The sequence below is a fragment of the Pipistrellus kuhlii genome, unplaced genomic scaffold, assembly GCF_014108245.1.
Source record: "Pipistrellus kuhlii isolate mPipKuh1 unplaced genomic scaffold, mPipKuh1.p scaffold_m20_p_28, whole genome shotgun sequence".
Classification (NCBI taxonomy): domain Eukaryota; kingdom Metazoa; phylum Chordata; class Mammalia; order Chiroptera; family Vespertilionidae; genus Pipistrellus; species Pipistrellus kuhlii.
Window position 1 is genome coordinate 289022 of NW_023425527.1, and position 26945 is coordinate 315966.

The 26945-nt window shown below is 48.7% G+C and overlaps 2 protein-coding genes across 12 annotated transcripts in view; both read left to right on the forward strand.

Moving 5' to 3' along the window:
• The first annotated feature begins 45 nt into the window (after nt 1-45).
• Nucleotides 46-23421, forward strand: MTMR4 (myotubularin related protein 4). 11 transcript variants are annotated; one of them, XM_045587315.1, is made up of 19 exons: nt 46-318; nt 1759-1797; nt 5067-5156; nt 5515-5631; nt 6148-6248; nt 7988-8148; nt 8263-8359; nt 8554-8667; nt 9684-9880; nt 10135-10263; nt 10779-10890; nt 11364-11559; nt 11788-11973; nt 12050-12220; nt 12347-12501; nt 17729-19127; nt 20437-20547; nt 20769-20857; nt 21160-23421. In XM_045587315.1, the coding sequence occupies exons 2-19, from the start codon at nt 1795-1797 to the stop codon at nt 21335-21337; spliced, it is 3606 nt and encodes a 1201-aa protein (XP_045443271.1). In that variant the 5' UTR covers nt 46-318; nt 1759-1794; the 3' UTR covers nt 21338-23421. The 11 variants fall into 11 exon arrangements, with proteins under 11 accessions (XP_045443271.1, XP_045443274.1, XP_045443268.1 ...); XM_045587312.1 differs by lacking the exon at nt 46-318 and adding an exon at nt 470-592; XM_045587316.1 differs by lacking the exon at nt 46-318 and adding an exon at nt 809-1127.
• Nucleotides 23422-24352: 931 nt separating this feature from the next.
• Nucleotides 24353-26945, forward strand: part of HSF5 (heat shock transcription factor 5) — a 30174-nt gene continuing 27581 nt past the window's right edge. The window contains exon 1 of the mRNA XM_036454198.2: nt 24353-25343. Coding sequence (XP_036310091.1) covers nt 24668-25343 — 676 coding nt within the window. The 5' untranslated portion in view covers nt 24353-24667. The remainder of the gene's footprint in view (nt 25344-26945) is intronic.

A 26945-nucleotide genomic window follows, 5' to 3' on the forward strand; every position in this document is an offset into this window, starting at 1 on the left:
GGGTCTCTTCTTCCTTTCCGCTGGATGGAAGCGGGCGGGATGACCGCTGCGAAACTAGAATGAGGTGGGACAGGAGACCTTCCTGAGAAATATTCCCAAGGAGAAATCGTCACCGGAAGTGACTGCAAAGGCCTGTAACCCTGCAAGGCCCCGCCTTCCATTGCGCTACCAGTAGGCGACCAGCCTCTCCTACTTCCGGCCCCTGGAGCCTTAGCCAGCAGCCCCGCTTTTGCTGCTTTCCCATTGGCTGCCGCAGGGACGCGCTGTGATTTCCCATTGGTCGCATCTATTCTCCAGTACCGCGTCTCATCCCTCCAGGTACAGCCTTGTCTTCGGGCACCCGATAGGGCGAGGTTGGGAGGGCGTCTGCCTAACCTGGCCAATGAGCGGCGTGAAGAGTGAGGGCGGTGGCTGAGTGGTGAAGACGGGGCGGGACTTGAGGTGGCGATTGGCCAGGGCGGGTACAGACGAGGGATACGATTGGTTGGGGAGAGGGGCACCGTGGTGGGTTGTAGCTGCGCGGCCTCGGCAGCTGCGGGGAGACGGAAGTGGTGCGAGCGCGGCCTCGGAGGGTCGGGCGGACGCCGCCTGGGTGAGTCACCGTGCCCCGTGCACTGTCTGTCTGGGATCCGCAAGGTCCGCGTCTTACCCGGCTCCGCCCCGACCCCACCGGCTTTCGTGAGCCCCGCCCTCTGTCATTCGGGGCTCCGCCTCCGGGCCTTTTAGGCTCCGCCCCTGGAACCTGGGCACCTGGGCTCCCCTGCCACCCTGGCCCGCCTCCCCCCCACTCCCCTAGAGCTAGATCCCTTACGTCTAGGAACCCTGGGCCTCCCAGGCTTGGTCCACGTTTCTCCCTCCGTTTCCCTGAGGCTGCGTGCCAGTGGGCGGTGAGGCAGCACCTTTGGCTTGCCGCTTGCTGGCTGTCCCATGAGGAAGCGTGGGCTGTGATCAGGGGAGTGGGCAGGAATGCAGATGGAGGCTTTTATCCTGCACCCCTTGGAAGAAGCGGGTAGACTGCCCGAGCTCAGATAGCAGGCGTGAAAGAAACTGTCAGTGAAGCCAGGCCTTGCGCTCTAAGTGGGCCAAGGAGGCTCATCTGAAATTTGTTGCTTGTGCCCACTTAGCAGGTACTGACTCTGAGGCCTGATTCTATCCTCATTGTGGGCCTCCTCTCCCTTGCTAACCCACTTAGTGTCAAGTAACTCAGCAGGCCCTGGGCAGCTCTGCTGCCTTCTGATCACAGGTTGTGGTCCCCTCCCTCTGTCCTCTGCCTTGGACTCTGCCCCGAGTAGGACAGGTCAGGTGGGTATTACTCCCAGACTCAGAGGCCGGCAGAGCATTCCTGTGGATTCCTGTCCCCACCAGGGCCAGAAGCGAGTCCTGGCTGAGCAGCCTCTGTCTCTTCAGAGCTGGCCGTTGTTTTGTTTTCCCACAGAGAGCAGGGGTTGGAGTGTTTGGCACTTCTTCTGGGCTTGGGAATCAGGACTCTTGAATCCTGCGGAATAACCTTGGATAATACTCATTCTTGCTCCAGCACTTCGTGGCTGACTTCATACCCCGCAGAATCACTTGTTGCTTTCTCCCCATGTAGCTGCCATCGCCTCTGTCTGGCATGCTGCCTTGTAGAGGGGCTGGACTCTCGGTGAGGAATGAGAATAAGGATTGTAGAGAAGTCCAGGAGTAGATATATAGCATTTGTTGATTCCATTGTAATGTTAATGGTGTTCTTAACTCTTATGTTTCTCTGTCTCCTTCTAGTGAAAAGCAGGCAGCCAGGACCCTCACCACGGTAGAATGGTGAGTACTTTCTTCTCCCACGTTTGTGTGTCATCCTTGTGTCTTTCTCTGTGAAGCTGCCCACCCCTCCTGGACCTTGAGCCCCAGGCTACTTTGTTCAGGCCCTACACAGGTTTATCTGCTCTGGAGATAAATTAAATTTCTTTAGATCGTAAAACATCAGCCACTGGGACAGGAAGCCTTTAGAAATCGTTTTCTGCAAATGTTATGCCATACCTTCGCCACGCTGCCACTGGCTCTCTTAGCCTTTCAGAATGGCCTTTCTCTCGGATCCCTGGGAGAAGTCTCTGTTCTGGTCTGAAAAGCCAGGCCTCCTTTATCTCAAGGAGGTAAAGTACTTCCTAGTGGGGCCCTTGAATATTGTGGGTGCTGTGTTAGGAGTGGCTTCACCAAAACTCTGGGGCTTTGCCAGCTCGAAGGTGCTGCTGTCCATTAAGCTACTGTAGGCAACAGGTGACTGGATATATAGCAGGATAGCCCCATCAATATTTCTGGGAGTGGTTATAATGTTCCCCTATATTTTCCATTAACTGTAACTGTGTATTTTCCTCTAAGTCTGAAGTCTCTCCAGTCAAACAAGATAAGGCTTACTTCTTGGGGAGTTGAAAGGTTTTAGTGAGATAAAATATAGATGCTTAATAAAATGTCAGGTTTTCTTCCATTCTCCCCTTCCTCCAAAACCCAAAGCCAAATCCAAACTAAAACCTTGAAAGTTACTAGGCACAAGAAGTGTGGGGTTCCAGCCAGCTCCTTCTTTGATTCTTGGTGACATTTTGAGCCTCTTTTCACTGCTCCTGGTTCCATGGCCCTCCACCCAACTCCCACCAGGCTCATACCCTTGGGTTTCAAGTTTTGTTTTTGCATAGCTTCTGTGGTCCACAGTCCTAGCCTTCCTCTGTCTCAACCTGAGAAATCCTTTCTCTTCCAAGAAAGACTTTCTTACCCAGAAGTCTGAGAATGTGAAACAGGGGAGAGAGGGAGCGGAATGAATGGGATTGGGCAGAGGCCTTGGAATAAAACACAGAATTTCTCTTTCTGGAGTGTGAAATGACCAACCTAGCACTAGCCCAGTATCCATTTTAATGGGCAAAAGAGGGAGTGGGATCTAGTGAGGGGTGTGTGTGTGTGTGTGGGGAGGGGGCGGGAGTTGGAGGACACTGATGGACAGGGATCCGATGGGTGGTGGTTTTGGAGGGAAATGACAAAGCCTTGGAACTGGAAAGAGCATGAGGTGGTTGTAGGTGAACTCCATCGTGGGAATTTAGAACAGGCATGGAGAGAACTCAGCGGCAAGGGGATGGGGTGGGGGGAAGGGCGGGATTTGTAAAGAGGGATGTGGGGTGGCTCACCTGGGAGGAAGGGAAATGAAACGATGTAGGCGTCTCGCCTTCCCCTTTCCCGCGGTCAGGGGACAGCCCAGCAGCCCAGCCTCCCGAAAGCCCCTAGACGTCCCCGGGGGACCCTCCCCTTCCCCCCCCCCCCCCCACGCGGCCCTGGGGCCCGCGGGGGCCCGCGGGGGAGGGAGGGGCCTGTGGCTGTGGGTGGGGCCGAGGGCCCGTCCCGCCCCCGCCCTCCTCCGCGCGGCTTCGGGCGCTTCCCTCCCGGGGCTCCCCTCCCTTTCGCGCGCGTGTCGGAGGGCGGAGCCGGGCTCGCTCCATTGTGGAGAGGAGGGAAGAGGCGTGCGGGAGCCGCGCCGAGGCCCCGCCGCCAGCGCGCCAGCCTCCCGGCCTCCGCGGCTGCACCTGGCGGGCCCCGCAGCCGGGATGCGGCGAGCGCCCGGGCCTGGCGGGCAGCGCAGCGGCTCCGGGGACATGTGCGCTGGCCCAGACCTCCCGCGACCATGAGCCTGACCGCCCGCGTCTCCTGCTCTATGCTTAGCTGCTTTGTAAGTGCCGGCCCGCCTGCGTGGGCCCGGGGCCCCGGCGCTCGCTGCACCCGCAGCCCCGCCCAGGGCCAGCCCTGGAGATTCTGAATTTCAGCCCATCCCCCTTCTCAAGGATTCTGGCCGGAGAAGGGGGTTATTCTTTTTCTTCCTTGGGTTTGCTTTGATCTTCGGGGGTTGGGGATTGTCGTAGCACGGGGATGGAAATTGTGTGATTCGTGCTGGTCCCGCAGCCACTGCCCTTGACTGCAGATCTCCAGGCCCCGCCCTGCAGGGGTACATCCCTTTCCCTCCGCCTCTCCATCTTGGTCCCACCCGCTGCATTCTTGCTAGGGGATGTGGGATGTGGCTAGTAGGTTGTCTGGGATTTTAGGGGGCTGGTTGGGGAACACAGGATGTCTGAGCTGTCTCCCTGGCTCCAGTCCCCTCCCCCTTCCACCACTGCTTCCCTCACCTAACACGCCAGTCTTTTCTCCTTGACTGTCCCCCAGACAGCCTCTGTTCTCCATCTTCCCTGACTCTGCAGGCCTCTGTACCTCTGCATCATTTCCAGCCCTCCCCTCCTCCCCTCCGACTAATGCTCCTTCCCAGCTTCCCCATCTGTCCTCTCAGATGTTCCCACCCTCACCTCCTCACCTCCTCACCCCCTGTGGGTGTCGGCCAGGCCTCTCTACCCTGGTTGTCCTTGGGCCTCCCTGTTTCCCTGTTCCTTCTAGGTGTGTAAATCCCCTCCCCCCCTCCCCTCCCCCGTGGTTGGGAGAGGAGTGACTTCTGCTTGCTGTGGGTATCCTCAGGAATTCCCCTCGGATCAGCAGGCAGGGCAGGTGGCTGGGTGGGTGTTGGGGGCCCAACGGGGATAAGCTCAGCTCCAAAACATACCCTCCTTTTGAAAGCACCCATGCCGGCCCTCTAGAGGCACAGCACTGAATCCCCGGCCCACTCCTCTTTGTCTCCTTCCCCCGCCAGGTTGAAGCCTCAGTGGCCTTAGAAGCCTGCTTCCCCTATTGTCTCTAACCAGTGGCCACACCTGGTTCCTTTTCCTCAGGGCAGCACTTTCCATCCCCACTTCTGTCCTTCCTTTACGTTGGTCTTCCTTTTTCTTAGTTTCTCTCCTCCACTTGGGAAATTCTGGTTCTGTAGGAGAACCAAAGGAGTATAGATTCCTACTTTCTCTTTGGACCTTACTCTTCTCTGAGTCTTACTAGGCTTGAGTATCCCCTTTACCCTACCCTTCTCACCAAACCAGGTCTCCTTCCCATTCTCTGGTGGCCGAAACCTTTATAAGTGTCCATGGGCTCTATGTGGGTTTACTGAGGGGAAGGAAGTAGCATGAGGCCTAATGCTTCGAGTGGAGCCTGGTGACTTAGGACTGAGGCCTTCCCCACAGGGTGAGGAGGGGCCCCCCAGCCTGGAGTACATCCAAGCCAAGGATCTGTTCCCCCCCAAGGAACTAGTGAAAGAGGAGGAGAATCTGCAGGTAAGGAGAAGTTGGGGGCCCAGGGTGGGTGGAGCTCCCTTCCTGGTTAAAAAATACTCCCCCGCCCCTGCCAAGTATCTCTAAGGGGAGCTAGTAGCAGAGTGCTGGCTTCCTGCTCCCCAGTTTCTGAAGGTAAGGGAGTCCGGAGTCTGTCTGCATTGCATTATGGAGCCTTTGGCCCCAGGGAAGGCAAGGCAGCTTTCCTGTATAGCCGTTGCCTGGTGCTGTTACTGTGAAGAGGGCTCTTCCGTCCTACCTGGCCCGGCTCTTCAAGAGGGGATCCCACAGGTCAGGGGCTGGAGAGGGGAATGGAAGGGTGATTCAGATCTGGACTGAGGGATGCTCTGCCCCTCTCCAGGTGCCCTTCACGGTGCTGCAGGGTGAAGGAGTGGAGTTCCTGGGCCGGGCAGCCGATGCCCTCATTGCCATCTCCAACTACCGGCTGCATATCAAGTTCAAGGATTCTGTCATCAACGTGAGTGCCTGTCTTGTTCTCCCACAACCAAGCCAGAATCCCTGTGAGGTGCAATGTGGGATTGCCCCAATGTTGTACTTGATCAGGTCTCCAAGAAGTAGGGGTTCCCTTTTTCTCACTAACTTTTTGTTTTTCTGCCTCATTCTTCCAGCTGTAGGCTTTCTGTCTCAGTTATTCTCCCTTCCCCTCTTCTCTCTCTCCCTTATTCTGTTGCTGGCTTTTCTAAGGGGCATAGCAGAATTGTTGGAAGTTTGCCAACTTGCCAGCTGTATGTCCTTGGTCAAGTCATCCATCTGAGGCTCAATTTCCTTCTTAATAATATGAGGTGAAAAGACTTGCCTTGCAGGGTTCTTGTGATTATGAATTGGGGTCACATATGTAAAGGACCCAGCACAATTAGCAGGCACTTAATAGGCACTCAGTAAATGTCGGTTTCCTTTCTCCTAATAATATATCAGCATCTGGGCTGGGGTGGCAGTGAAGAGTGCTATGGGCAGTGGGAATCTGAGCTTTCAGTTTACCCTTCCTCCAAAGGTCCCCCTCCGGATGATCGACAGTGTGGAGAGCCGTGATATGTTCCAGTTGCACATTGCCTGCAAGGACTCCAAAGTGGTGAGGTGAGAACAATGGGACCTCACTCAGGCCCTCTCACCCTAGTCCTGCCCTAACCGCTCTGCTGCAGGGTTCCTGTGGAGCAAGAAAGGAAAGGTAGTGCCTCACTTTTGCAATTTGGAAAAAAAAAAAGGTGAAAACCTTGTCTGAGTTAGGAGGTCAATTTTCTGACCCACAGTATCTTGACCTGAAGAAATGGGGGTAATACTTAGCTCACGGGGTTGTCATAAGGATTAGATGAGGTAATATGTAGGAAAGCACGTAGAATGATACTTTATTGTTGGTTCATTTATTTGTTCAGTCATACTGTTGTAAGCCCTGGAGATACTACTGGGAATAAGTAGACCAAGTTTTCTGCCCTCATGGGGCTTATATATATTCCAGTGGGGAGATACTAGCAGTAAATAATAAGTGAATAAAATATGCTACATGTTGCTAAGTGTAAAGGTAAGAAATATAGCAGGGAAAGAGGATATGGAGTGCGATGGGGGTGAAGGTTGTAGCTTTAGACAAAATGCTTTGAGAGGCTCCACTGAAAAGGTGACATTTGAATCAAGACCTGAGGAAAGTGACCATGTGGATATTTTGGGGAAGAGCGTGCCAAGCAGAGGTAAATTGAGTGCAGAAGCCCTGGGGTGAGTTTGTACCTGGCATGTTGAAAGAATGATTAGAGGTTCACTTGGCTGGCATGGAGTGCATGTGGGTGAGGGTACTGGGATATAAGACCTGAGAGGTCGGGGGGGGGGGGTGCCAGGCTGTCATATGACTGACTGCCTTTTACTTTGAGGGAAATGGAAAACGACTAGAGGGTTCTGAGCAGAGGAGTGATGTGATCTGATGAATGTTTTATAGAATCATGCTGGCTGCTATATTGAGAATAGTTGGAAGGGGACAGGGGCAAAAGCAAGGGCAAATGCTGGAAAACTAGTTAAGCTACCGCAGTTACCCCGGTGAGAGATCAGGCTGGCCTGTGTAGGGCGGTAGCTCTACTATTCTCAAAACTGAGAAGTGGTCAGATTTTTTAAGGCAGAGATGACAGGACTTGCTTACAGATTGGATATGTGGAAAAAGAGTCTGGGATGACTCCAAGGATTATTAAAAGAATGCCCAGTTTAGAGCCTGCCATGTGCTCAAGGCTGTAGGGATTCAGGAGGAGAATCCACATTGCCCTTCCCTTGAAGGAGGTTGAAGTCTAATTCTGAAGGAAGAGTTGACATGTGGCAGAATGCTGTGGAAAAACTTGCCGTTTCATACTCCAAGCACATTAATAATAAGAAAGGAAGAGTCTGTGGAATGGAGTAGGCTGGGTAGGTCTCAAGGAAGAGTTAGGACTGGAACAATCTTCAAAGCATCGTAGGATGTGGCTAGACTGAGGGAAGACATTATCAAGCAGAAGTAAGGAGTGGTATGAGCAGGACCTCCTTCCTGCCTGAAGCAGAAGGTGTTAAGGAGTCATGAGAGAGAACACAAAGAATAGCAACTTTCAGGGCCACGTGAGAGCCTTTAGATTTGAGAGGAGCAATGGTGGGGCCCCATTAGAGGAGACGGATGTCTCAAGGACAAGAGTTCTTGGGAAAAGAACTGTCACTCTTGGGTGTTTGTCAGTGTCCTTGCTCCTCCCCAGGGTCCCTGTTACCTCCTGCTTTGCAGCCTCCTCTCCCCACAGTCTCCCTGGGGCCATTTTTGACCCTTTGGCGGCGTTACACATCTGCCTCTTGCCTCACTCTGGATTCTTGCCTGGCAGGTGCCACTTCTCCACTTTCAAGCAGTGCCAAGAGTGGCTGTCACGGCTAAGCCGGGCCACAGCAAGACCTGCCAAGCCTGAGGACCTCTTTGCCTTTGCCTACCACGCCTGGTGCCTGGGGCTGACCGAGGAGGATCAGCATACCCACTTGTGTCAGCCAGGTGAGGCCAGGCTGTTTTCTTTGTGGGGTTTCTTATCTCTTGGTTCTCATCCCTCCCCCATCCCTGGACATGGTGCTCTTGGATGCTGACAGACGTGGGACGGCTGTGTTGCAGGAGAACACATACGATGTCGGCAGGAGGCTGAGCTTGTGAGGATGGGCTTTGACCTGCAGAATGTCTGGAGAGTCTCTCACATCAACAGCAACTACAAGTGAGAGGGCAGGGGATGGGGAACCAAAACACCCTTCCAGCCCAGGCCCCTTGCCCTTACGGATAAAGCATGGTGGGCATAGCTTCCCTGGCTCTGTGGGGAGAAGGGCTCCCAGTCCCCTTTCCTACAAAGCCATCCTGGGGGTTATTACCGGCTCAGGTCAAGCTTGGTGACCCCATCTGGTCTCTTCGCAGATTGTGCCCAAGTTATCCCCAGAAGCTGCTGGTTCCTGTGTGGATCACAGATAAAGAGCTGGAGAACGTGGCCTCCTTCCGCTCGTGGAAACGGATCCCCGTGGTTGTGTATAGGTGAGGCAATGGGGCTGCAAATAGGACGTTTTTATGCAATAAGGAAGGAATCAAAAGTGGCGGTTTGCAGCAGCATGATTGATTGAGAATTGACACCCTTAAGGAAGGGGCTATGAACTAATTTAAAACAAAAACTGCCTCAGTTTCTTCTCTCCTAAGGCTGAGGCTTTTGGAGAATTTATTTAATATCCTCTTTTTGAGGATGTGTGTATGTATGTATGTATAAAATACTGCATTAGAATGGGGGTTGGCAAAATGGCCTGTGAACCAAATCCAGCTTGGAGCCCGTTCATGTGCAGCCTGTGAGCTATGAATCGTTTTTACATTTTTAAATGATTACTAAAAAACAAAAATAGTCCTAGCTGGTTTGGCTCAGTGGATAGAGGGTCAGCCTGCAGACTGAAGAGTCCCAGGTTCGATTCTGGTCAAGGGCACATGCTTGGGTTTCAGGCTTGATCCCCAGGAAGGGACGTGCAGGAGGCAGCCAATAAATGATTTTTCTCTCATCAATTGATGTTTCTATCTCTCTTTCCCTCTCCCTTCCTCTCTGAAATCAATAAAGACATATTTAAAAACAAAAAGAAGAATGTGTGACAGAGACTGGCTGTGACCTGCAAAGCTGAAAATTTATTGTTTGGTTCTTTACTAAAAACGCTTGCCAACCCCTGACTAGAACACTGAGGCTAAATAGAGTGAGACGACAGGTGTTGAGGTGTGGGGTTCATCCTCTGGGCTCAGGCTTGTTCTCCTGCTGGGTGTCTATACCTGCAGCAGATGCTGTGCAGGTTTGATGAGTCAAGGTCACCCCGGGAACGTAGAGCCCATTTGAGAAATGTGTGTGATAAGTGCTTTGTAAACTATAAAGCCCTTCAGGGGCTTTTGGTTGCTATTTTCACGGCCTGTATGAACTAGTAGCTTCTACCGGCTTTGGATCTTGGTCTGTCCCCTGGAGTCTCAGTGGTAGGCCTTGGGGCTATGAATGCCAAGGGCATGACGGTTTTTTTCTGCTCTGTCAGACATCTACGCAATGGGGCTGCCATCGCCCGCTGCAGCCAGCCAGAGATCAGCTGGTGGGGCTGGCGCAATGCTGATGACGAGTACCTGGTCACATCCATCGCTAAAGCCTGTGCCCTCGACCCAGGGACAAGGGCCCCTGGGGGCTCCCTCAGCACTGGGAACAGTGATGCCAGCGAGGCGTGTGACACTGACTTCGGTAAGGTGTAGGTAGTGCTGGCCCCCTAGGGAGCAGGCCCCCACTTTGGCCTCATTGACTTCCAGGAAGTCCTCAGTGAGAAGATGGGAAGAAGATGATAATACGCAGGGTGCCTGGGTCCCTGCCTTTTGAGAGGCTGTGGGGGTGGGAGGGGTTCCAAGTTGTATATTCTTTTGAAATATAGGTGTGCCCCCGTGTAGGGTGAGGCTGGTTGGCTGGCTGACCCCGGGGTCTTCTCCCTGCTGTGTTTTTAGATTCCTCCTTGACTGCATGCTCTGGAGTGGAGAGCACAGCGGCCCCTCAGAAGCTGCTGATCCTGGATGCCCGGTCCTACACTGCGGCAGTGGCTAACCGGGCTAAGGGTGGAGGTTGCGAATGCGAAGGTATTGCTGTCCTCCCAATGTCGGCAGCTAGCCTGTGCTCAGGGTGGCCTTGGTGGGGAGAGTGCAGGGTCCCGCTGTGTAAAAGATGCCAAACAGCTGGCTTGGCATCAGGATTCTGTCACTTACTAGCTGTAACTATGCTTAAGTTCCTTAATCTAAGTTTCATTTTCTTCTCTGTAAAATGGGGATGTTGCACACCTTGCAAAGTTGTTGGATGATGAGAAGTTACATCTATAAAATTGCTGGCACAGAACAACTACTATTTATTGAGAATTTTCATTGTCGTTACTAGTAATACAATGGGTATCATTTGTCATTAATATTATTATTACTATTAGTCTTTGGAATCTGAGTATTCAGAGAGAAAAGGGTGATTGAGAGTTCCAGAGTATATTTAGTTCCCATCCTGTAGTATTTGCCCTGCTACGGAAGCTTTGCCCATTGGACCGCCCTTGTCCTGCATGCTGTTTCCAGGACATGCAATTATGCTCCTCTCTCCTCTTTCACGCCTGCAGAGTACTACCCCAACTGTGAGGTCGTGTTCATGGGAATGGCCAACATCCATGCCATCCGGAACAGCTTCCAGTACCTCCGCGCTGTGTGTAGCCAGATGCCAGACCCCAGCAAGTAGGTGTTCCCTGCTCCAATTCCATCCTTCCTCTCGTCTCATCCCCTACCCAGTCCTTCTTGTTCTTGGAAGATTAGGTGGGATATGGGAAGTGTGCAAGTGCAGGAGACCCGAGGGCCTGGGTGCAGTGAGCCACTTCCAAGAATACTTCTAGTTCTCAGCCAACACTGGCACGGCCACAGGACATTGGGTTCCTTTTGTTTGAGTCACTTGTCTATTTAAAGAACACAGAGAACTGGGGACGGACAGTGGCTAACTGTGCATGTGATGCTGCCTAGTTCCACTATTGATCCTGTTCGTCTCAGGTCCTGTCTTCCCTTCCTGCTTGATAACTTGGCAGAAGGGCCATCAGCTGGGCTCTTGCTTCAGCCCTCACCAGGGACTTTGTTAGGTGTGGCTGGCCATGGGTGGCAGAGAGACTGTGGTAGCCTCAGTGCCAATAGTAACAGACTTAATTTCTGCTCTTGTGTAGCTGGTTGTCAGCACTGGAGAGCACCAAATGGCTGCAACACTTGTCGATGATGCTAAAGGCAGCTGTGCTCGTGGCTAATACAGTAGACCGGGAAGGCCGGCCTGTGCTGGTGCACTGCTCGGATGGCTGGGATCGGACGCCACAGATCGTAGCCCTGGCTAAAATACTGCTGGACCCGTATTACAGGACACTGGAGGTAATGAGAGGGGCTGGGTGGGAAAGGACAGAGGGGAAGGGGAGGAGGGATTGGGGAGGTGTTTGGCCCCGAGGATTTTTAGTAGAGGTCATTGGCGCTTGGAGTCCTCTTCCAGGTTCATTCCTGTTCTTCTCTAAAGCTGCCAGCTTCTTGCTTCGGGCAGCCCCTTGGAAGCATCACACTGGCCTTTTCACAGAGGCCCCCCCGTGCCTGAACTCTTCTTTGCAGGGCTTCCAAGTATTAATAGAGTCTGACTGGCTGGATTTCGGACACAAGTTTGGAGATCGCTGCGGCCACCAGGAGAATGCAGAGGACCAAAATGAGCAGTGTCCTGTGTTCCTCCAGTGGCTCGATTCTGTTCATCAGCTGCTCAAGCAGTTCCCCTGCCTGTTTGAGTTTAACGAAGCATTCCTGGTAAGATCTAAAGCCTGTGACCGGGGTGGGGGACGGCAGCTGAGGCCCCCAGGTGCAAGCTGTCTTGGCTCTCCAGGTCAAACTGGTGCAGCACACGTACTCCTGCCTCTACGGCACGTTCCTGGCCAACAACCCCTGTGAGCGAGAGAAGCGCAACATCTACAAGCGGACCTGCTCTGTGTGGGCCCTCCTGCGAGCTGGCAATAAGAACTTCCATAACTTTCTCTACACGCCTGGCTCAGACATGGTAAGCCCGAACCCTCATCCTGCAGGTGCTGCTTTGAGACCTGTGGTGAGAATAGGCCGAGTCAGTGGGGAGGATGTAAGGCCCTGGAACACCTCACAAAGCACTAGTGTGAGCCTGCTTCCCTAGGTCCTGCACCCCGTGTGTCACGTCCGGGCCCTGCACCTCTGGACAGCTGTTTACCTGCCAGCATCATCTCCATGCACACTCGGGGAGGAGAACATGGATCTTTACCTTTCCCCAGTGACTCAGAGCCAGGAGTTCTCCGGTCGCTCTCTGGACAGGTAAGATTGCCCTTCTTGCTCTCTCTTCTCTTTACTGGAAGGCAATAATTGCTTTGTGTCTGGCCTAAATGTTCTCTTTTTTAAAATTATAGTTTACCTTCAATATTATTTTGTATTAGTGTGTTTTTTTTTTAATTTTATTTGTTTGTTTGTTTTGTTAATCCTCACCTAAGGATATTTTTCTATTGATTTTTAGGGGGAGTGGAAGAGAGAGGGAAAGACAGGCAGAAACATCGATGTGAGAGAAACATATCCATTGGTTGCCTCCTGCACGAGCCCTGACCAGGGCCCGGGCCGGGGAGGAACCTGCAGCCAAGGTTGAACCCGGGACCCGTTATATAAAACTGGTTTATATAACCATTTTTTTTATTAGTCATTTTGGTAATTTCCATTTTTTTGTCGGCCAATGCCTCAGGCCGATGGCTCTATCCACTGAGCCAAACCGGCTAGGGTTGTATTAGTCATTTTTTTAAATTTTTTTAATGAGATATCTAAAAGCAACTTCCTGAATTGGGTGAAGGAGAAACGTGGCCTAGGACTTGCATCTAGCCTGGAGTGCACTGTGTGCATTTTCAAGGTCCTCCCTTAAGATAAGACGTCTTTCCTGGAACTCCTATCACCCTGTGTGACATACCCAATCAGGGAGGAGGTCTATTTTGGAAGGGGTTTGTGGGAATGGTCTTCTATCCACTCCTAGAAGGAAAGGGGAGCTTGCTATCTCAGTAGCATCAGCTTCCAGAAGCATCTGACTTTCAGGCTCCCAGAAGGGGGTTGGGGGATGGCCTTCACATTACTTTCTCAGAACAAGGCCAGAATTAAAAGGGAGACATAAAAATTAAAATTACCTTTTTGTTGAATATTTTGGGGGACGTAGAATCGAGGTTGGTTAAATCATGAATGCTACATATCAATTATTTAAAGGAAAAAGTAAAATAATATAAAAGTAGAAAACAAACGTCCTCTCTTCCTGATCCTTGTCCCACAGGTGTCCACTGCTAACACTTTGGTGCATGTCTTTCCAGATATTTATCTACATAGACATGTCCATACTCACACAGTCCTATAGGAACTTTTTTAAAATTCAAAAATACCCCTAGCCGGTTTGGTTCAGTGGATAGAGCATCCGTCCGCGGACTGAAGGGTCCCATGTTCGATTCCGGTCAAGGGCACATTGGCCCGGTGTGGGCTCAGTCCCCATGGGGTGCATGTAGGAGGCAGCCTGTCGATGACACTCTCTCATCATTGATGTTTCTATCTCTCCCTCTCTCTTCCTCTCTAAAATTAATGAAAATGTTAAAAATAAATAAATACAAAAATGGAATCTTATTTTGTATGCTGTTCTGCAAATTGTTTTTCCCACTTTGCGCTAGGCTTCCACCCCATGACAATATAAAACTGCTTTATGTTTAGTGGCTGCATAATAGTCTAAGACTAGAGTATATTACAGTTTATATAACCAGTTTTCTATTAGTCATTTTGGTAATTTCCATTTTTTGTCATTACAGGGAATGTTTTAGTTAACATTTTTATATGTGTATCTTTTTTAAAAAAGTAGTAAAATATACATATATTTAACATTAAACCCTTTTTTATTTTTTGGTGTATGTTTTTATTTCAAAGGAGAAAGGGAGAGAGAAAAAGGGAGAGAAACATCAATGCTGAGAATAATTGATCTACTGCCTCCTGCATGCCCCTACTGGGGATCGAAACTGCAACCCAGCTATGTGTCCTGACTGGGAATCAAACCATGACCTCCTGGTTCATAGGTCGATGCTCAATCACTGAGCCGCACTGACCTGGCCAAAACCATTTTTAAGTGTACAGTTTAGTAGTGTTCCCTTATATGTATACCTTTGTATTTGTGCTAGTATTTCTGCCAGGTAAATTCTTGGAAATGAAAATGCTGGGTTCAGCCAAAACCGGTTTGCCTCAATGGATAGAGCGTCGGCTTGGGGACTGAAAGGTCCCGGGTTCGATTCCGGTCAAGGGCATGTACCTTGGTTGCGGGCATGTCCCCAGTGGGGGGTGTGCAAGAGGCAGCTGATCGATGACTCTCATCGATGTTTCTAACTCTCTATCTCTCTTCCTTCCTCTCTGTACAAAATCAATAAAATATATTTTAAAAAAAAAGAAAAAAAAAGAAAAAAGAAAATGCTGGGTTCAAAGGAATGTACATTTCAAATTTTTATCTTTGTATACTGGCGGAAAGCTTTAAAATTGAAATATAACTTACATAAGTGGCTGAATATTATAAAAGAAAACAAAAAAAACCAACCTCCTAAATTACTCGTTTTAGAAATTTTGTAGCTGAGTTTGACAGGAGCTCATGGGTAGGTTTTAGGAGTTCTGTGACTTTTTTTCCTTCCCCAAACTATGTAGAATGTGGGTATAGGTTTATAAATTTACTTTTCTAGAGAGAGGGGCCATAACTTTTTATCAAATTCTCAGTAAATTCTGTGACCCATTGAATAATTATTGCCTTAAAATCAATACAATTTTTTGCATCAATAAATGCCTTAATACCTTTGTACTATACCAGGTTTTATATGCTATACCAAAGAAATAAAAACCATTGACCCTACTTAAGATACTTTAAAAATCTGTAAGATGAGACATAAGACAATTAGAATGGCTAAGTCAGCATCTAAGCAAATAAGAATGTATAATTTAAAGCTGTTAGAGAAATGAGAAGAAAGAGGTCATTTGATGACTATGTACTCAGAGAACTCATGGAAGACTAGGCAAGAACCATGGTTCTTTTGTACTGTAGTATCTGGCTCAGGGCCTGGCACATAATAGGTGCTTTAGTAAATACTTAAATGAACAAATGAATGGAATAAAGGGAGTTGTGAGCTTGGTAACAAGGTTAGTGGAGTGGGTCCAAAGGAATTGGATACATGAGAGAGTTTTATAAAAAGAAGCAGCTCTCTGGAGCTGGCAAAGGTTGGGAAGGGGCTATTTTGAGGAATAAAAATAAATATACAATAGTTAATTGAGGGCTTTGAACATTACACTGAGGAGTTTATTTTGATTCCCTTATTGATAGTAAATCGCTGTTAGAAGTCATTGTGACCTAGTGACACTGGGATTTTGGGAGAACTAGTCACTGAGCCTGGCAGTTGGAGGCCCAGAGACCAGCCAGCACTGGACACTGTAGAGAAGTCATTAACAGGCTATGAAGTTGCTAGTAAGTCCCCAAGTTTAGAAACCAGGAGAATATCAGTACCAACTATAAACACTGAAAAGTTGAGGAGTCTATTTTGGGAGGAAGAGGAGATATAGGCAGGTTGGGATTGAAATACTATTTGACAGCAAAGAGGTGCTGTAGGGAGTTCAAGATAGAGCACATGTGTCAAACACAAGGCCCGCGGGCCAAATCCGTCCCGCCAGGCCTTGCAATGTGGCCCGCACCGCGCTGTCATCACTGCACTCCGCTGCGTTTCCATCACAATGACAGTTTATGACTGTTCAGTAAACCATTCGGCCCGCGATTTAGGCTGGATTTTAGATTTTGGCCCCTTCTCTGATTGAGTTCGACACCCCTAAGATAGAGAGTTGGATTTTGAAGAATAAGTGGTATAAAGGTTTTAAAGGAAATAATTTCTCTAAAAGCTGGCCTGGTGTACCTTTGGTCCTACCATTTCCTAGATTAAAAATGTCTTGGCCTCTTTCCTCGTCTTCCATTAAAGTCCAGCACATCCTTCTGTACCCAGCTGAAATCCTGCCCTCTGTGCGTACCCTTCCCTGACTGCCTTAGCTGGATATGAGTTCTCTCATTGTTCCGAACTCCTCAGGCATTATTGTCTCTACCAGCATTATTTTATTAAGCCTTTGGTGCACGTAGGAATTAAGCTGTTGATATTGTTGAATCTGGGTAAAGAGTACGTGGGACTTATTCATATTCTTTTGTCTACTTTACCTCTTTTGCATATTTGAAAGTTCCCACTAAGAAAAACTAAACACCAAAGAGTTGCCAAGTTGGGATTTAAGTCCTGCTATGGGACTTGGAGACTGTAATCATAACCATTGCTATCACCTTGTTGGAATTTCATGCACCAAAAAAAAAAAAAAAAAAAAAAAGCAAAATTGATTACAAAAGTAAAATGAAACACAAATATAACTTTTAAAACATAATAAGTTTCAAAAACCAAACATTAGAAAACTCAATCTATATTGTAATCTATCTTCAGGAGATTTTTCTATATGGGTTGGTCAGAGGTATCTGAAAATTGGAGCACAGTGATGTCTCCACTGTTCCCCGGCAAATTGTTCTAAAGTTTTAGTTGCTCTAAGGACTTTTGAACTGTCTTAAAAATCAGGGAGGTCATTCATGAAAATGTTACACGTCTGGCATGCACAAATGCCTCTGGAACTCTTGGAGTGCTGTGTACTAGAAGAAGTTTCCATGGTGACTTGGCACTCAGGAGAACACTGCTGTTTAATGGTTGTAAAAAATTGTGTTGGTTACTACTGTGATAGAGGGATAATCTATATATATATAAAAGCCCAGCAACCGTTAAGGCAGAATGACCAGAACAACTAGTTGCTATGATGCCCACTGACCACCAGGGGGCAGGAACTTAACACAAGAGCTGCCCCCTTGGTCCATGTGCTCCCACAGCGGGAGTGCTGCTCAGCCAGAAGCTGGGCTCATGGCTGGCAGGCTGGTGAGAGTAGCAGCAGTGGCAGGAGCCTCTCCTGCCTCTGTGGCAGTGCTTAGGAGCTGAGAGCCAAGCAGTAAGGAGGGAGCAGGCTGGCGGTTAGGAGCGAAGGGTCCCAGATTGTGAGAGGGCACAGGCCGGGCTTAGGGGACCCTTCACCGCCACCCCCTTGCACGAATTTTGTGCATCGGGCCTCTAGTTTCTAATAAGAAAAGTTTAAAAATGAGTCCCAAGTGTAGTCTTAATCATTTGTGGTTTGTTGCCTATATTTTGAATCATAGCATCTCTGGTGTAGCTTTAGAAGGCATCAGCCTAGAAGGCTAAGTTAAAACCATGGGAGTGGTGGAGATTGCCCAGGGAGATTGTGTAGGATGAGGGCTGATGAAAGCTTGCGACAGGATTCTTGGGGACAGGGTTCTTGTACAGAACACTTTTTGTAGTGAACATTGGTTGTTTGTAATGTTAAGTGCTATTATTCCTTGTGAACTCTGGCTTTGATGATCTGATTCTATATATTGGGGGTGGCTTCCATTTCATGACCTGGAGGCATTGTGTTGTCATTCCAGATTACCTAAAACCAGATCTATGGATGATCTTCTTTCTGCCTGTGACACAAGCAGCCCTCTGACACGCACATCCAGTGACCCTAACCTGAATAACCATTGTCAGGAGACCAGAGCAGGCCTGGAGCCCTGGCATGGCAATCCTGAGGGACCAGAGACAGCCTTCGTGGAAACTGGGGTAGGAGGTCCTCAGCAGGCTGTAGGAGAAATGGGTCTTCCCTCGCCTCTGCCCAGCAGCCAGAAAGACTACTTGAGCAATAAACCTTTCAAGAGTCACAAAAGCTGTTCTCCAAGTTACAAGCTGCTTGGTGCCACAGTGCCCCAGGAAATGAAGAGCAACTCCTCTGATCCTGAGATTAAAGTCCTGGAAGAGACCAAGGCATCAGCTCCAGACCGTCCTGCCCAGGAGGAGCTGTGTAGGACTTTAGATGGCTCAGAGGAGCCACCTGAACATTTCCCTGAAAAAGAAGCTGCTAGTGCACTCTCTAAAGTAATTTCCAACAAGTGTGATAGAATTTGTGATTTTCCTGAGTCTTCCCAGGACTCCCTTACAGGTGCCCCCCAACAAGTCCAGCGAGGCTCTGTGCTAGGTGTACCCTCCAGATCTGCTCCAGATCACAGTCTGGGCACCCTTTGCAACCCACTGAGTGCTACCTGCCAAACTCCTCCAGACCCAAGCACTGACTTTGTCAACCAAGATCCCCCAGAGTCTGTGGCAAGTATCTCCCACCAGGAACAGCCCAGTTCTGTGCCAGATCTGACTGATGGGGAGGAAGACACTGACAAAAGAGGGAATAATAGGAATGGGCAGTTATTGGAAAATCCTCGCTTTGGGAAAGTGCCACTGGATTTGGCCCGAAAGCCAATTTCTCAGAGCCAGATCAGTGAGTTCTCCTTTTTAGGTTCCAACTGGGACAGTTTCCAAGGGATGGTGACTTCTTTCCCAAGTGGGGAGACCACTCCTCGGCGGCTGCTTTCCTATGGTTGTTGTAGCAAGAGGTCGAGCAGTAAGCAGATGCGGCCCATGGGGCCCTGCTTTGGGGGCCAATGGGTTCAGAGAGAAGGGGTGAAGTCACCTCTCTGTTCTAGTCATTCCAATGGACACTGTACTGGTCCAGGAGGAAAAAACCGGATATGGTTGTCCGGTCACCCAAAGCAGGTCTCCAGCACAAAGCCTGTTCCACTGAGCTGCCCTTCTCCAGTGCCTCCTCTCTATCTGGATGATGATGGACTCCCCTTTCCCACGGATGTGATCCAGCATAGACTACGGCAAATTGAAGCAGGGTACAAGCAAGAGGTGGAGCAGCTACGTCGACAGGTGCGGGAACTGCAAATGAGACTGGATATCCGTCACTGCTGTGCCCCTCCAGCAGAACCTCCCATGGACTATGAGGATGATTTTGTAAGTATTCACCTACTGCCACCCGTCCATTCATTTATTCTGTCCATGAACCTTCCATTCAACATTCAACATTCATTCATGAGTACTTGCTGTGTGCCACTGTGTAACGTGGTTGGGCTATAAGATGAATAACATAGAACCTGCTCTCAAGGAGCTCGTAGTCTATTGGAAGATTATTTCTTAACTACTGTTTGAGGGAGGCATCCGTTGTTGGGGCCTGGGGTAGAGTGAAAGGTCAGGGAAGGCGTTCCTGAGAAGATAATGCTTAGTTGAGTCCTGAAAATGTTGTCATATGTAGCTTGGAAGACAGTGAAAAGAAATAACCTTTTGTAGAAGCATGGATGCATTCGGTATTCCAAGAGTATGGCTTGAACAAATGGGTTGTGTGTATGTGAGTGTACTTATATACTTGTGTTAGAATGGCAAGGGGGAGGCGGTTGGGTAGTGCGGTGGGAGATGATATTGGGGAAGTAGACAGGAATCGGAAAAGTCAGTTTGAGTTCCCTTATTGTTTGGATTCTATCTTCAAGGTAATAATATTTTGGCCAATGAGTAATATCAGATTAGTATTTTAAGAATACTACTCTTAAAAAAAAGAATACTACTCTAGGGAAGGGTGGGGGTAAGGGAGAGAGATCAACCAAAGGACTTGTATGCATGTATATAAGCCTAACCAATGGACATAGACAACAGGGGGTGAGGGCATGAGTGGGGGTGGGGGGGCAATGGGACGATAAGGACACATATGTAATAGCCTGATCAATAAAGAAAAAAATAGTTACAGAAAAAGACGAAAAAAAGAGGGAAAAAAAAAAGAATACTACTCTAGCAATAGTGTATCAAATGGAGGAGACAATTGAAACTCAGGTTGGGAGGCTGGTTAGGATGTTTTGGAATAACCCAGGTGAGAAATGATGAGGACCATTTAGGTTTTGCTGTGCTGGGAGGCCTCAGATTCTGGCACAACAGTCCTTGGAGAGCTTCTAGGAGTCAGCTTCTTGCCCATAATATCTTGTCATCTACACAGGCAATCTGTTTCCTCCTGTTAAGACATTCCCTCTTCCTTGCTACCCATTTGTTGAGATGAGATAGGCAGGCCAGCAACTTCTTGCCATTCAGTGTGATGATTTAGAACAGGAGTCAGCAAACTTTTTTGGTCAGGGGCCAGATAGCAAATGCTTTAGGCTTTGAGGGTCATATAATCTCCTTTGCAGCTATTTGACACATGTAATGCACTTAGAACAGCATGTGATGCATAATAATAAATGTAGAAATGATGACGACGGTGATGTCTTCGCTTTTCCTTCAGACATGTTTGAAGGAGTCGGATGGAAGTGATACAGAAGATTTCGGCTCTGATCACAGTGAAGACTGCCTTTCAGAAGCAAGCTGGGAACCTGTGGATAAGAAAGAGACTGAGGTATGTCCTTGCAAATATGGGTACTTACGCAAGCCATTGTGTTCGATTTCTCAGAGGTGATTGGTGTGCTGTAGACCGAGTGTATTCTTTTTAGGTGAGTAGTGGCCAACTATAAACACAGGCCTTGTCCTTTCCTCCTGGGACGCTCTCCTTGTTGCAGTGTTGTTGTTGTTCTGCTTTGTTGACAAGGACCTGGAATTTTTTCTTGTCCCTTCCGTTAGGTGACTCGCTGGGTTCCAGACCATATGGCATCACATTGCTATAACTGTGACTGTGAATTCTGGTTGGCCAAACGAAGACACCATTGCAGGTAAGGTGTTTTATATGATTTGGTATGGCTTGTAAAAGTGAGGTACACATAACTGAATGAAATTGAATTAATCTGAAAATGGAGACATATTTTTAGGAACTATTTTTGCTTGTTTCCAACTTTTCTCTTTACTTACTCATGTAATGCCTTTTAAAGTATCACTCATTCTCAATATATTGGCAGTTATTTTATTAAAAAAAAATTTTCCATTACAGTTTGCATACAATATTATTTTGTATTAGTTTCAGATGTTCAGCATAGTGGCATTTCTGATGAACTCTTTCCTCCTTGTGCTTTGGCAGAAATTGCGGGAATGTATTTTGTGCCGGTTGCTGCCACCTGAAGTTGCCCATTCCTGATCAGCAACTTTATGACCCAGTTCTCGTCTGTAACTCATGTTACGAACATATCCAAGTATCTCGTGCCAGGGAACTTATGAGCCAACATCTGAAGAAACCCATTGCTACAGCTTCCAGTTGAATGCCAGAGATGACCTATCCAATTATAGCAGGTTGGAAGGGAGGATCTGCTTCTGGTGTAGTTTTGAAGGTTCCTTGGTGTGGCTCATGAAATCACAGAGTTCAAAGATACCATCTTGGGAAACCCTTGGTATCATGAGACTGGAGCAGAGGAATTCCAGTTTGACAGGAGGTCCTCTACTACGGGCGAGACCCTCACCATGGGGTAATGGTCCTGATCCAGACCCAGAGTCTGGAATCTTAACGTTGAGTTGGTGACTCCAGCTTCTTTCTCCTGGGAGTCACAAGATGATTTCATTGATACTGCCTGGTAATGTGCCCCAAACAGCAATAGAAAGGCATATGTATAACCAAACTCCAAGTGATAACCAGATCCATCTCTCCTCCACCTTGAAATAAAGCAGATTATAGTATATAAAATAGGAATTCCTATCCTATTTGAAATGAACTATACCCTGTACCTCTGTGCTCTGTGTCTGTGCATGAAGGCTCAGTCTTTAGAGGCACTTCCTCTAGTTGCATTAGTTCTGTCTTTCTGTGGAGTTTGAAGACTGGCTCAGCAAGTGGAGGTTTTGCTATATGTTTCACTCGGCTCATCGGCCAGCATCAGTGAATACTCGGTGTAGGGGGACAGTTCTAGGGAGTGAGACATTTTTGGGAGCAGAGGAAAACTCTGCTGATGTTCAGTCCTGGCAAAAGTCAGTTATTTTGAGCTATGAAGGCAGTCAGTCACCTGTGTCATTCATTGATGGCTCTTGAGGTATGCACTGTGAAGAATGAGAAGGGAAACGCAGAAATTATCCTTGTGAAATATTTGCTGATTGTGCCCTACCCTTTGCGCCTGACTTTTCCTAGTTGTCCTGGTGCTAACACAGGAGCTACACCTTGACCCTCTCCTGGCATGAAAATAAAACCATGGTGTTTTTTTTTGTTGTTGTTGTCGTTCCATTGCCCACTTTCCTCATGTTGTCTTTCCCTTGGCTGCTGCCTCCTCTGGGTCACACTGCTTCTTATCCTGAACACTTGACACCTTGAGGGTAGAATTTAGTGTTTGGTTTTTTACCTCCTAGAATATGCTGTTTGGTATGTGAGGGTTTCAGTACAAATGCTGCTGTTTATTTCTGTGCACTTAACAATGGAACCCAAACAGAAGAGAGTAAAGCCTTGATACCAAAATTGGGAGAGAAAATGTGTCCATTTGGACCAAACCTTGTTTTATTTTTTTTCCTTTTTTTTCCTTTTTTTTTTTTTTTTTCATATTAATATGTACCAGTGGCACTTAACCAAAAGATACAGTGATATAGCCATGTACTAGGGGTGGGACAGATACAGTTTTCTTAACATACAAAATCACTTGAATTTCCTTTATACATTTTTCTTAATTTGATGTGTAAAAGGTAAATTACATTTAGGCTTATCCTGTTTTTAAACTACTGTAGTAGTTGTCTATAATACAACTTTCATGTTGCTTCCTAGAAAAAAAAATTGAACAAGAATCATATTTGTCCTGACCTTTTCTTCAGTCCTACAGAGAAGCATCTGTGCTTGCCATGGATATAACCTAAAAAGTTTTGGCATATTTAGGTCAATTTAGGTCAACGTAGCAGAACTCTTTTGGTTTAAATGAAGTTGAATAATGGAGATTTTGTGTCTGGGAAATTCCTGAGATCACTGAAAAAGTAACAAACTATCCCTTGTCTCTGACACATAGAATCCTTCTAAGCATTTTCTCAATCATTTAAAACTTACTGCCAGTTGTGAGTGGCTTTTTAATTCACTTGATTTTCATTGCACTTCACTCTGCCGTTTTCATGGGGAGTACAATTAGTAACATTGGAGGGGACTGTATCTGTCTATTTTGTATGGCTATTTTGAGGGACTACCCCATCAGTGAACATACTGCATGGCCTTGGAGAGAGACTGGGCTCTCAGCTCAGATGTGTTCATCAAATACTCCTTTCAGAGCTCTTGTGGGTGTAAGTGACATGATGTGGCCAAAAAATCCAAACTGTGCAGTTGCGTTGTGACAAACATGCAATGTGCTGTAAAAACTCAATACAATTTAAATAAAATCTCTATATTAGTGCTGCTTTGTTGGATCTTTTTATTCATTTTAACTTATAAGAAAACCTAATGCATGCTCATTTTTTTTCTTTGATCATGAGAAAGGACCAAAACATTACACCCTGTCCAACATTTTTCTATTTTTTTTAAATGGGCTTTTCTTTTTATCAGCACAGCTCCAGTTACATTCTTACTTACCGACCTAGGGAGTTACCTTATTGATACAGTACAATTCTATCCCATCTCATGAGGTTTACTTCTCTCAGGTCTAAAATTTCAATAGCTGGTGGATCGGGTGCACAGGATTGTGCCTATATTCTCTGTCACCTCAGTTCCCATCCCACCTCGAGCACAGTCTTGGCTCACATGTGTGTTTTTATTTATTTATTTATTATTTATTTATTTATAAAATATATTTTATTGATTTTTTACAGAGAAGAAGGGAGAGGGACAGAGAGTTAGAAACATCGATGAGAGAGAATCATTGATCAGCTGCCTCCTGCACACCCCCCACCCTGGATGTGCCCCCAACCAATGTACATGCCCTTGACCAGAATGGAACCCGGGACCTTTCTTTCAGTCCGCAGGCTGATGCTCTATCCACTGAGCCAAACCGGTTTCTCGGCCACAGGTGTGTTTTTAAAAGTACATAAAATGCTATCTAAACCCACGAATTTGTTTCCTCAGGATGCTACCCCACCATCGGCCACTTTTATGGGTGGAGAGCTGAGCCATTCAATTGTTATAGCGCCAACATTACAGAATTAGGCCCTTTGTTCTCCAGAATGGGTGACTTCCTAGTGCCAAACGCACACCTGCTGCATTCCAAATCCCCGCACTGCAGGTGGCTGCTGGCTGCGGTGGTGAAGGACACGAATCCTGGTGTTCCACCGTGGAGAGCTGAGCTGTTTCTCTGCAGGACTCCACCCTCCCTACCGGCGGGCAGCAATTCCCAGCTCCAGGGCGTGTGACTGCCCCGTCGGGTCCCACGCGTGGGCACGTGGCGGGGGCGCCGCGCCTCCCGCGGGCCGGGCCGGCGGTGCCCGCCGAGGGGGCGCCTCTTCCGGGCGCGCGGCGGGAACTCGAGGCCCCATTGGCCGCGCCGGGAGGCGCCGCGGGCCCGTCCGCGCCAACGGTCTGGGTCCGAGGAGGCCGAGCGCCGGCAGGAGGGGGCAGGGCGAAGCGAAGGAAGGCCTGGGGGGATCGAGAACGGGAAAGCAGAGCCAGGCTCGGCGGGGCGAGGCCCAGGGCCCGGGCGGCCGGGGCGATGGAGGAGGCGCTACTCTCCACCCCCATCAACCCCAACAACTTCCCCGCCAAACTGTGGCGGCTGGTGAACAGCCCCCGGTACCGCTCGATCCGCTGGGACGGCCGCGGCGAGGGGCTGCTCATCGACCAGCCGCTCTTCGAGGCCGAACTGCTGAGCCCTCCCGGGGCGGGAGGCGGCGGCAGCGGCGGCGGGAGCTCCGGGGGCAGCGGGGGCGGCGGCGGTGGTAGCGGCGGCGTCGGGGGCACCGGGGCGGAGCCCGAGCTCTTTAAAACCACCAACTTCACCAGCTTCATCCGCCAGCTCAACCTCTACGGCTTCCGCAAGGTGGTGCTGGGCGGCCCGGGGGCGGCGGGGCCCGGGCCGGGGGGCGGCGGGCCGGCGGGCGACGGGCCGCTCCACCACTTCCACAGCCCGCACTTCCGCCGCGACCAGCCGCAGCTGCTGGTGCACCTCAAGCGCCTCACCAGCGCCAACAAGGCCAAGCTGGCGGCCGGCCTCAAGGTGCCCTGCCGCCCGCCCAACCGCTTCCAGAGACTCCTCATCACGTCGGCCTCCGCCTCGGCCTCCTCCTCCTCCGCCTCGGCCTCCTCCTCCTCCGTCTCGGCCTCCACCTCCACCTCCCCGCTGCAGCACCAGGAGCCGCCGCCCCCGGGGCCCCGGCCCGATCCGCACGGTGAGTCCCGCCGTCTGGGCCTCCTGCGCCCTCGCCCACCCCGCAGGGTGCACACGGGCGCAGGGACAACCACCGCCCCTCAAAGACATGGTTGCACGTCCTCGCCTTGGAGGCATCCCGAAATGCACCCCCGGGATCCGCTTTCTCCTGGGCTTCCCCAGAACCAGGTCACACATCACCAGCGTTCTCACTGCCAGCAGCACCCTCTTCCCACCAGGGCCTCCTCTGCAAAGCGTCCGTAGGCATTCAGTCCCTTCCGTGTCCGCTAGCAGCCGCAGGCTCCTCTGCCTTTAGGCGCTGCTCTTCCTGCACCGCTTGCACGCGGTCCTTCCAAAGCCATTTACCTGCCCGAGGTCTGTGAGCATCGGCAGTAAGGAGCCTTTTGTTGACTGACGCATCAGGCCTGGAAGAAACACAGGTCTCCTTTGCTCTAATAGGAAGCAGCACGGGGATATGAAGATCAGGGTAGGAAGGGAGAGAGTCACAGCCACGTTTCTAAGGAAACCTTGGACCATTTATACCAACCCAGGGAAAGTGAACAAGGTGCCCAGAGTGGAAGTTTGTCTTTGATGTAACATGCCATCTTTCTCCCATTGACACAACTAAGAAATGTTGGAAGAAATGTTCTGACAAATAATCATATTTTAGGCCCTAACTGAAGTCTAGAACGATGACACATTGTTTATATATCTTAAGAGCCAAAGTATATTTCATGATTTAACCTGATATCATTCTTGTGTTAGGACGAGTTGGCTAACAACTTTCATTGTAGCTCCTTAGAGCTGATGCTTATTTTAAGAGGTTATGGTAGGACACATGTAAGGCAAAAGTGATTTTCTTTACAGTTGTCAAGTTTTCATTACAAAGAATTTTAGAAAGCTCACCTTGTGACCTTTAAATTGTTCACTATACTAAGCTTTGGACATAAGCTTTCATTATTTGAAGAAATTGTATTTATAGATCTGTATTTACCAAAAGTTCGGAGATTGTGTCTGATAAAAAATTATTTTATAAATTCTGATGCTTTTCTTCCATGAAGAGCGGCAATATTCCCTTTCTCTGGTTAAGGAGTCTATGAACTCCCAAGAAAGCAAAAGGACATAATATTGAGAAGTTATTCCTTAGCTTCAAGTAGGAAAGTAATAGAAACATTTTCAGCATGTTAACATAAACATTTCTGGGATACTTTTCAGTTAAGGGAAGCTTAAAAAATGCACAAATAAAAGAACACTGTGTTCAACTTAATGTAAGCCAAGAGTTATGAATGAGGCAGCACTTTGTTCGTTTGGAATTTAGGAGATAAGGGATTAGGTTGTGTCTGTGGAGTTTAGAAGATAAGGAATTAGGTTAGAGTTCTAGTAACAAGTTGGAAAAATAACAGTGGAAAAGGAATGTTCCAAAGGAATTCTGAAGGAATATTAAGCTACTTCCATATGATGGCCATTGATTTTGGTGGGAAACCCAGTGGGGAAAGGCGGAGGAGACAGTACCATGGCATATATTTGGCAGAATCTCTGCCATGTGTATTTGTCTTTCAGGTTGTGTATCTGAGAGAGAAGAAAAAATATGTCCTTGAGAGCAATAGGATAACCACTTTATTTT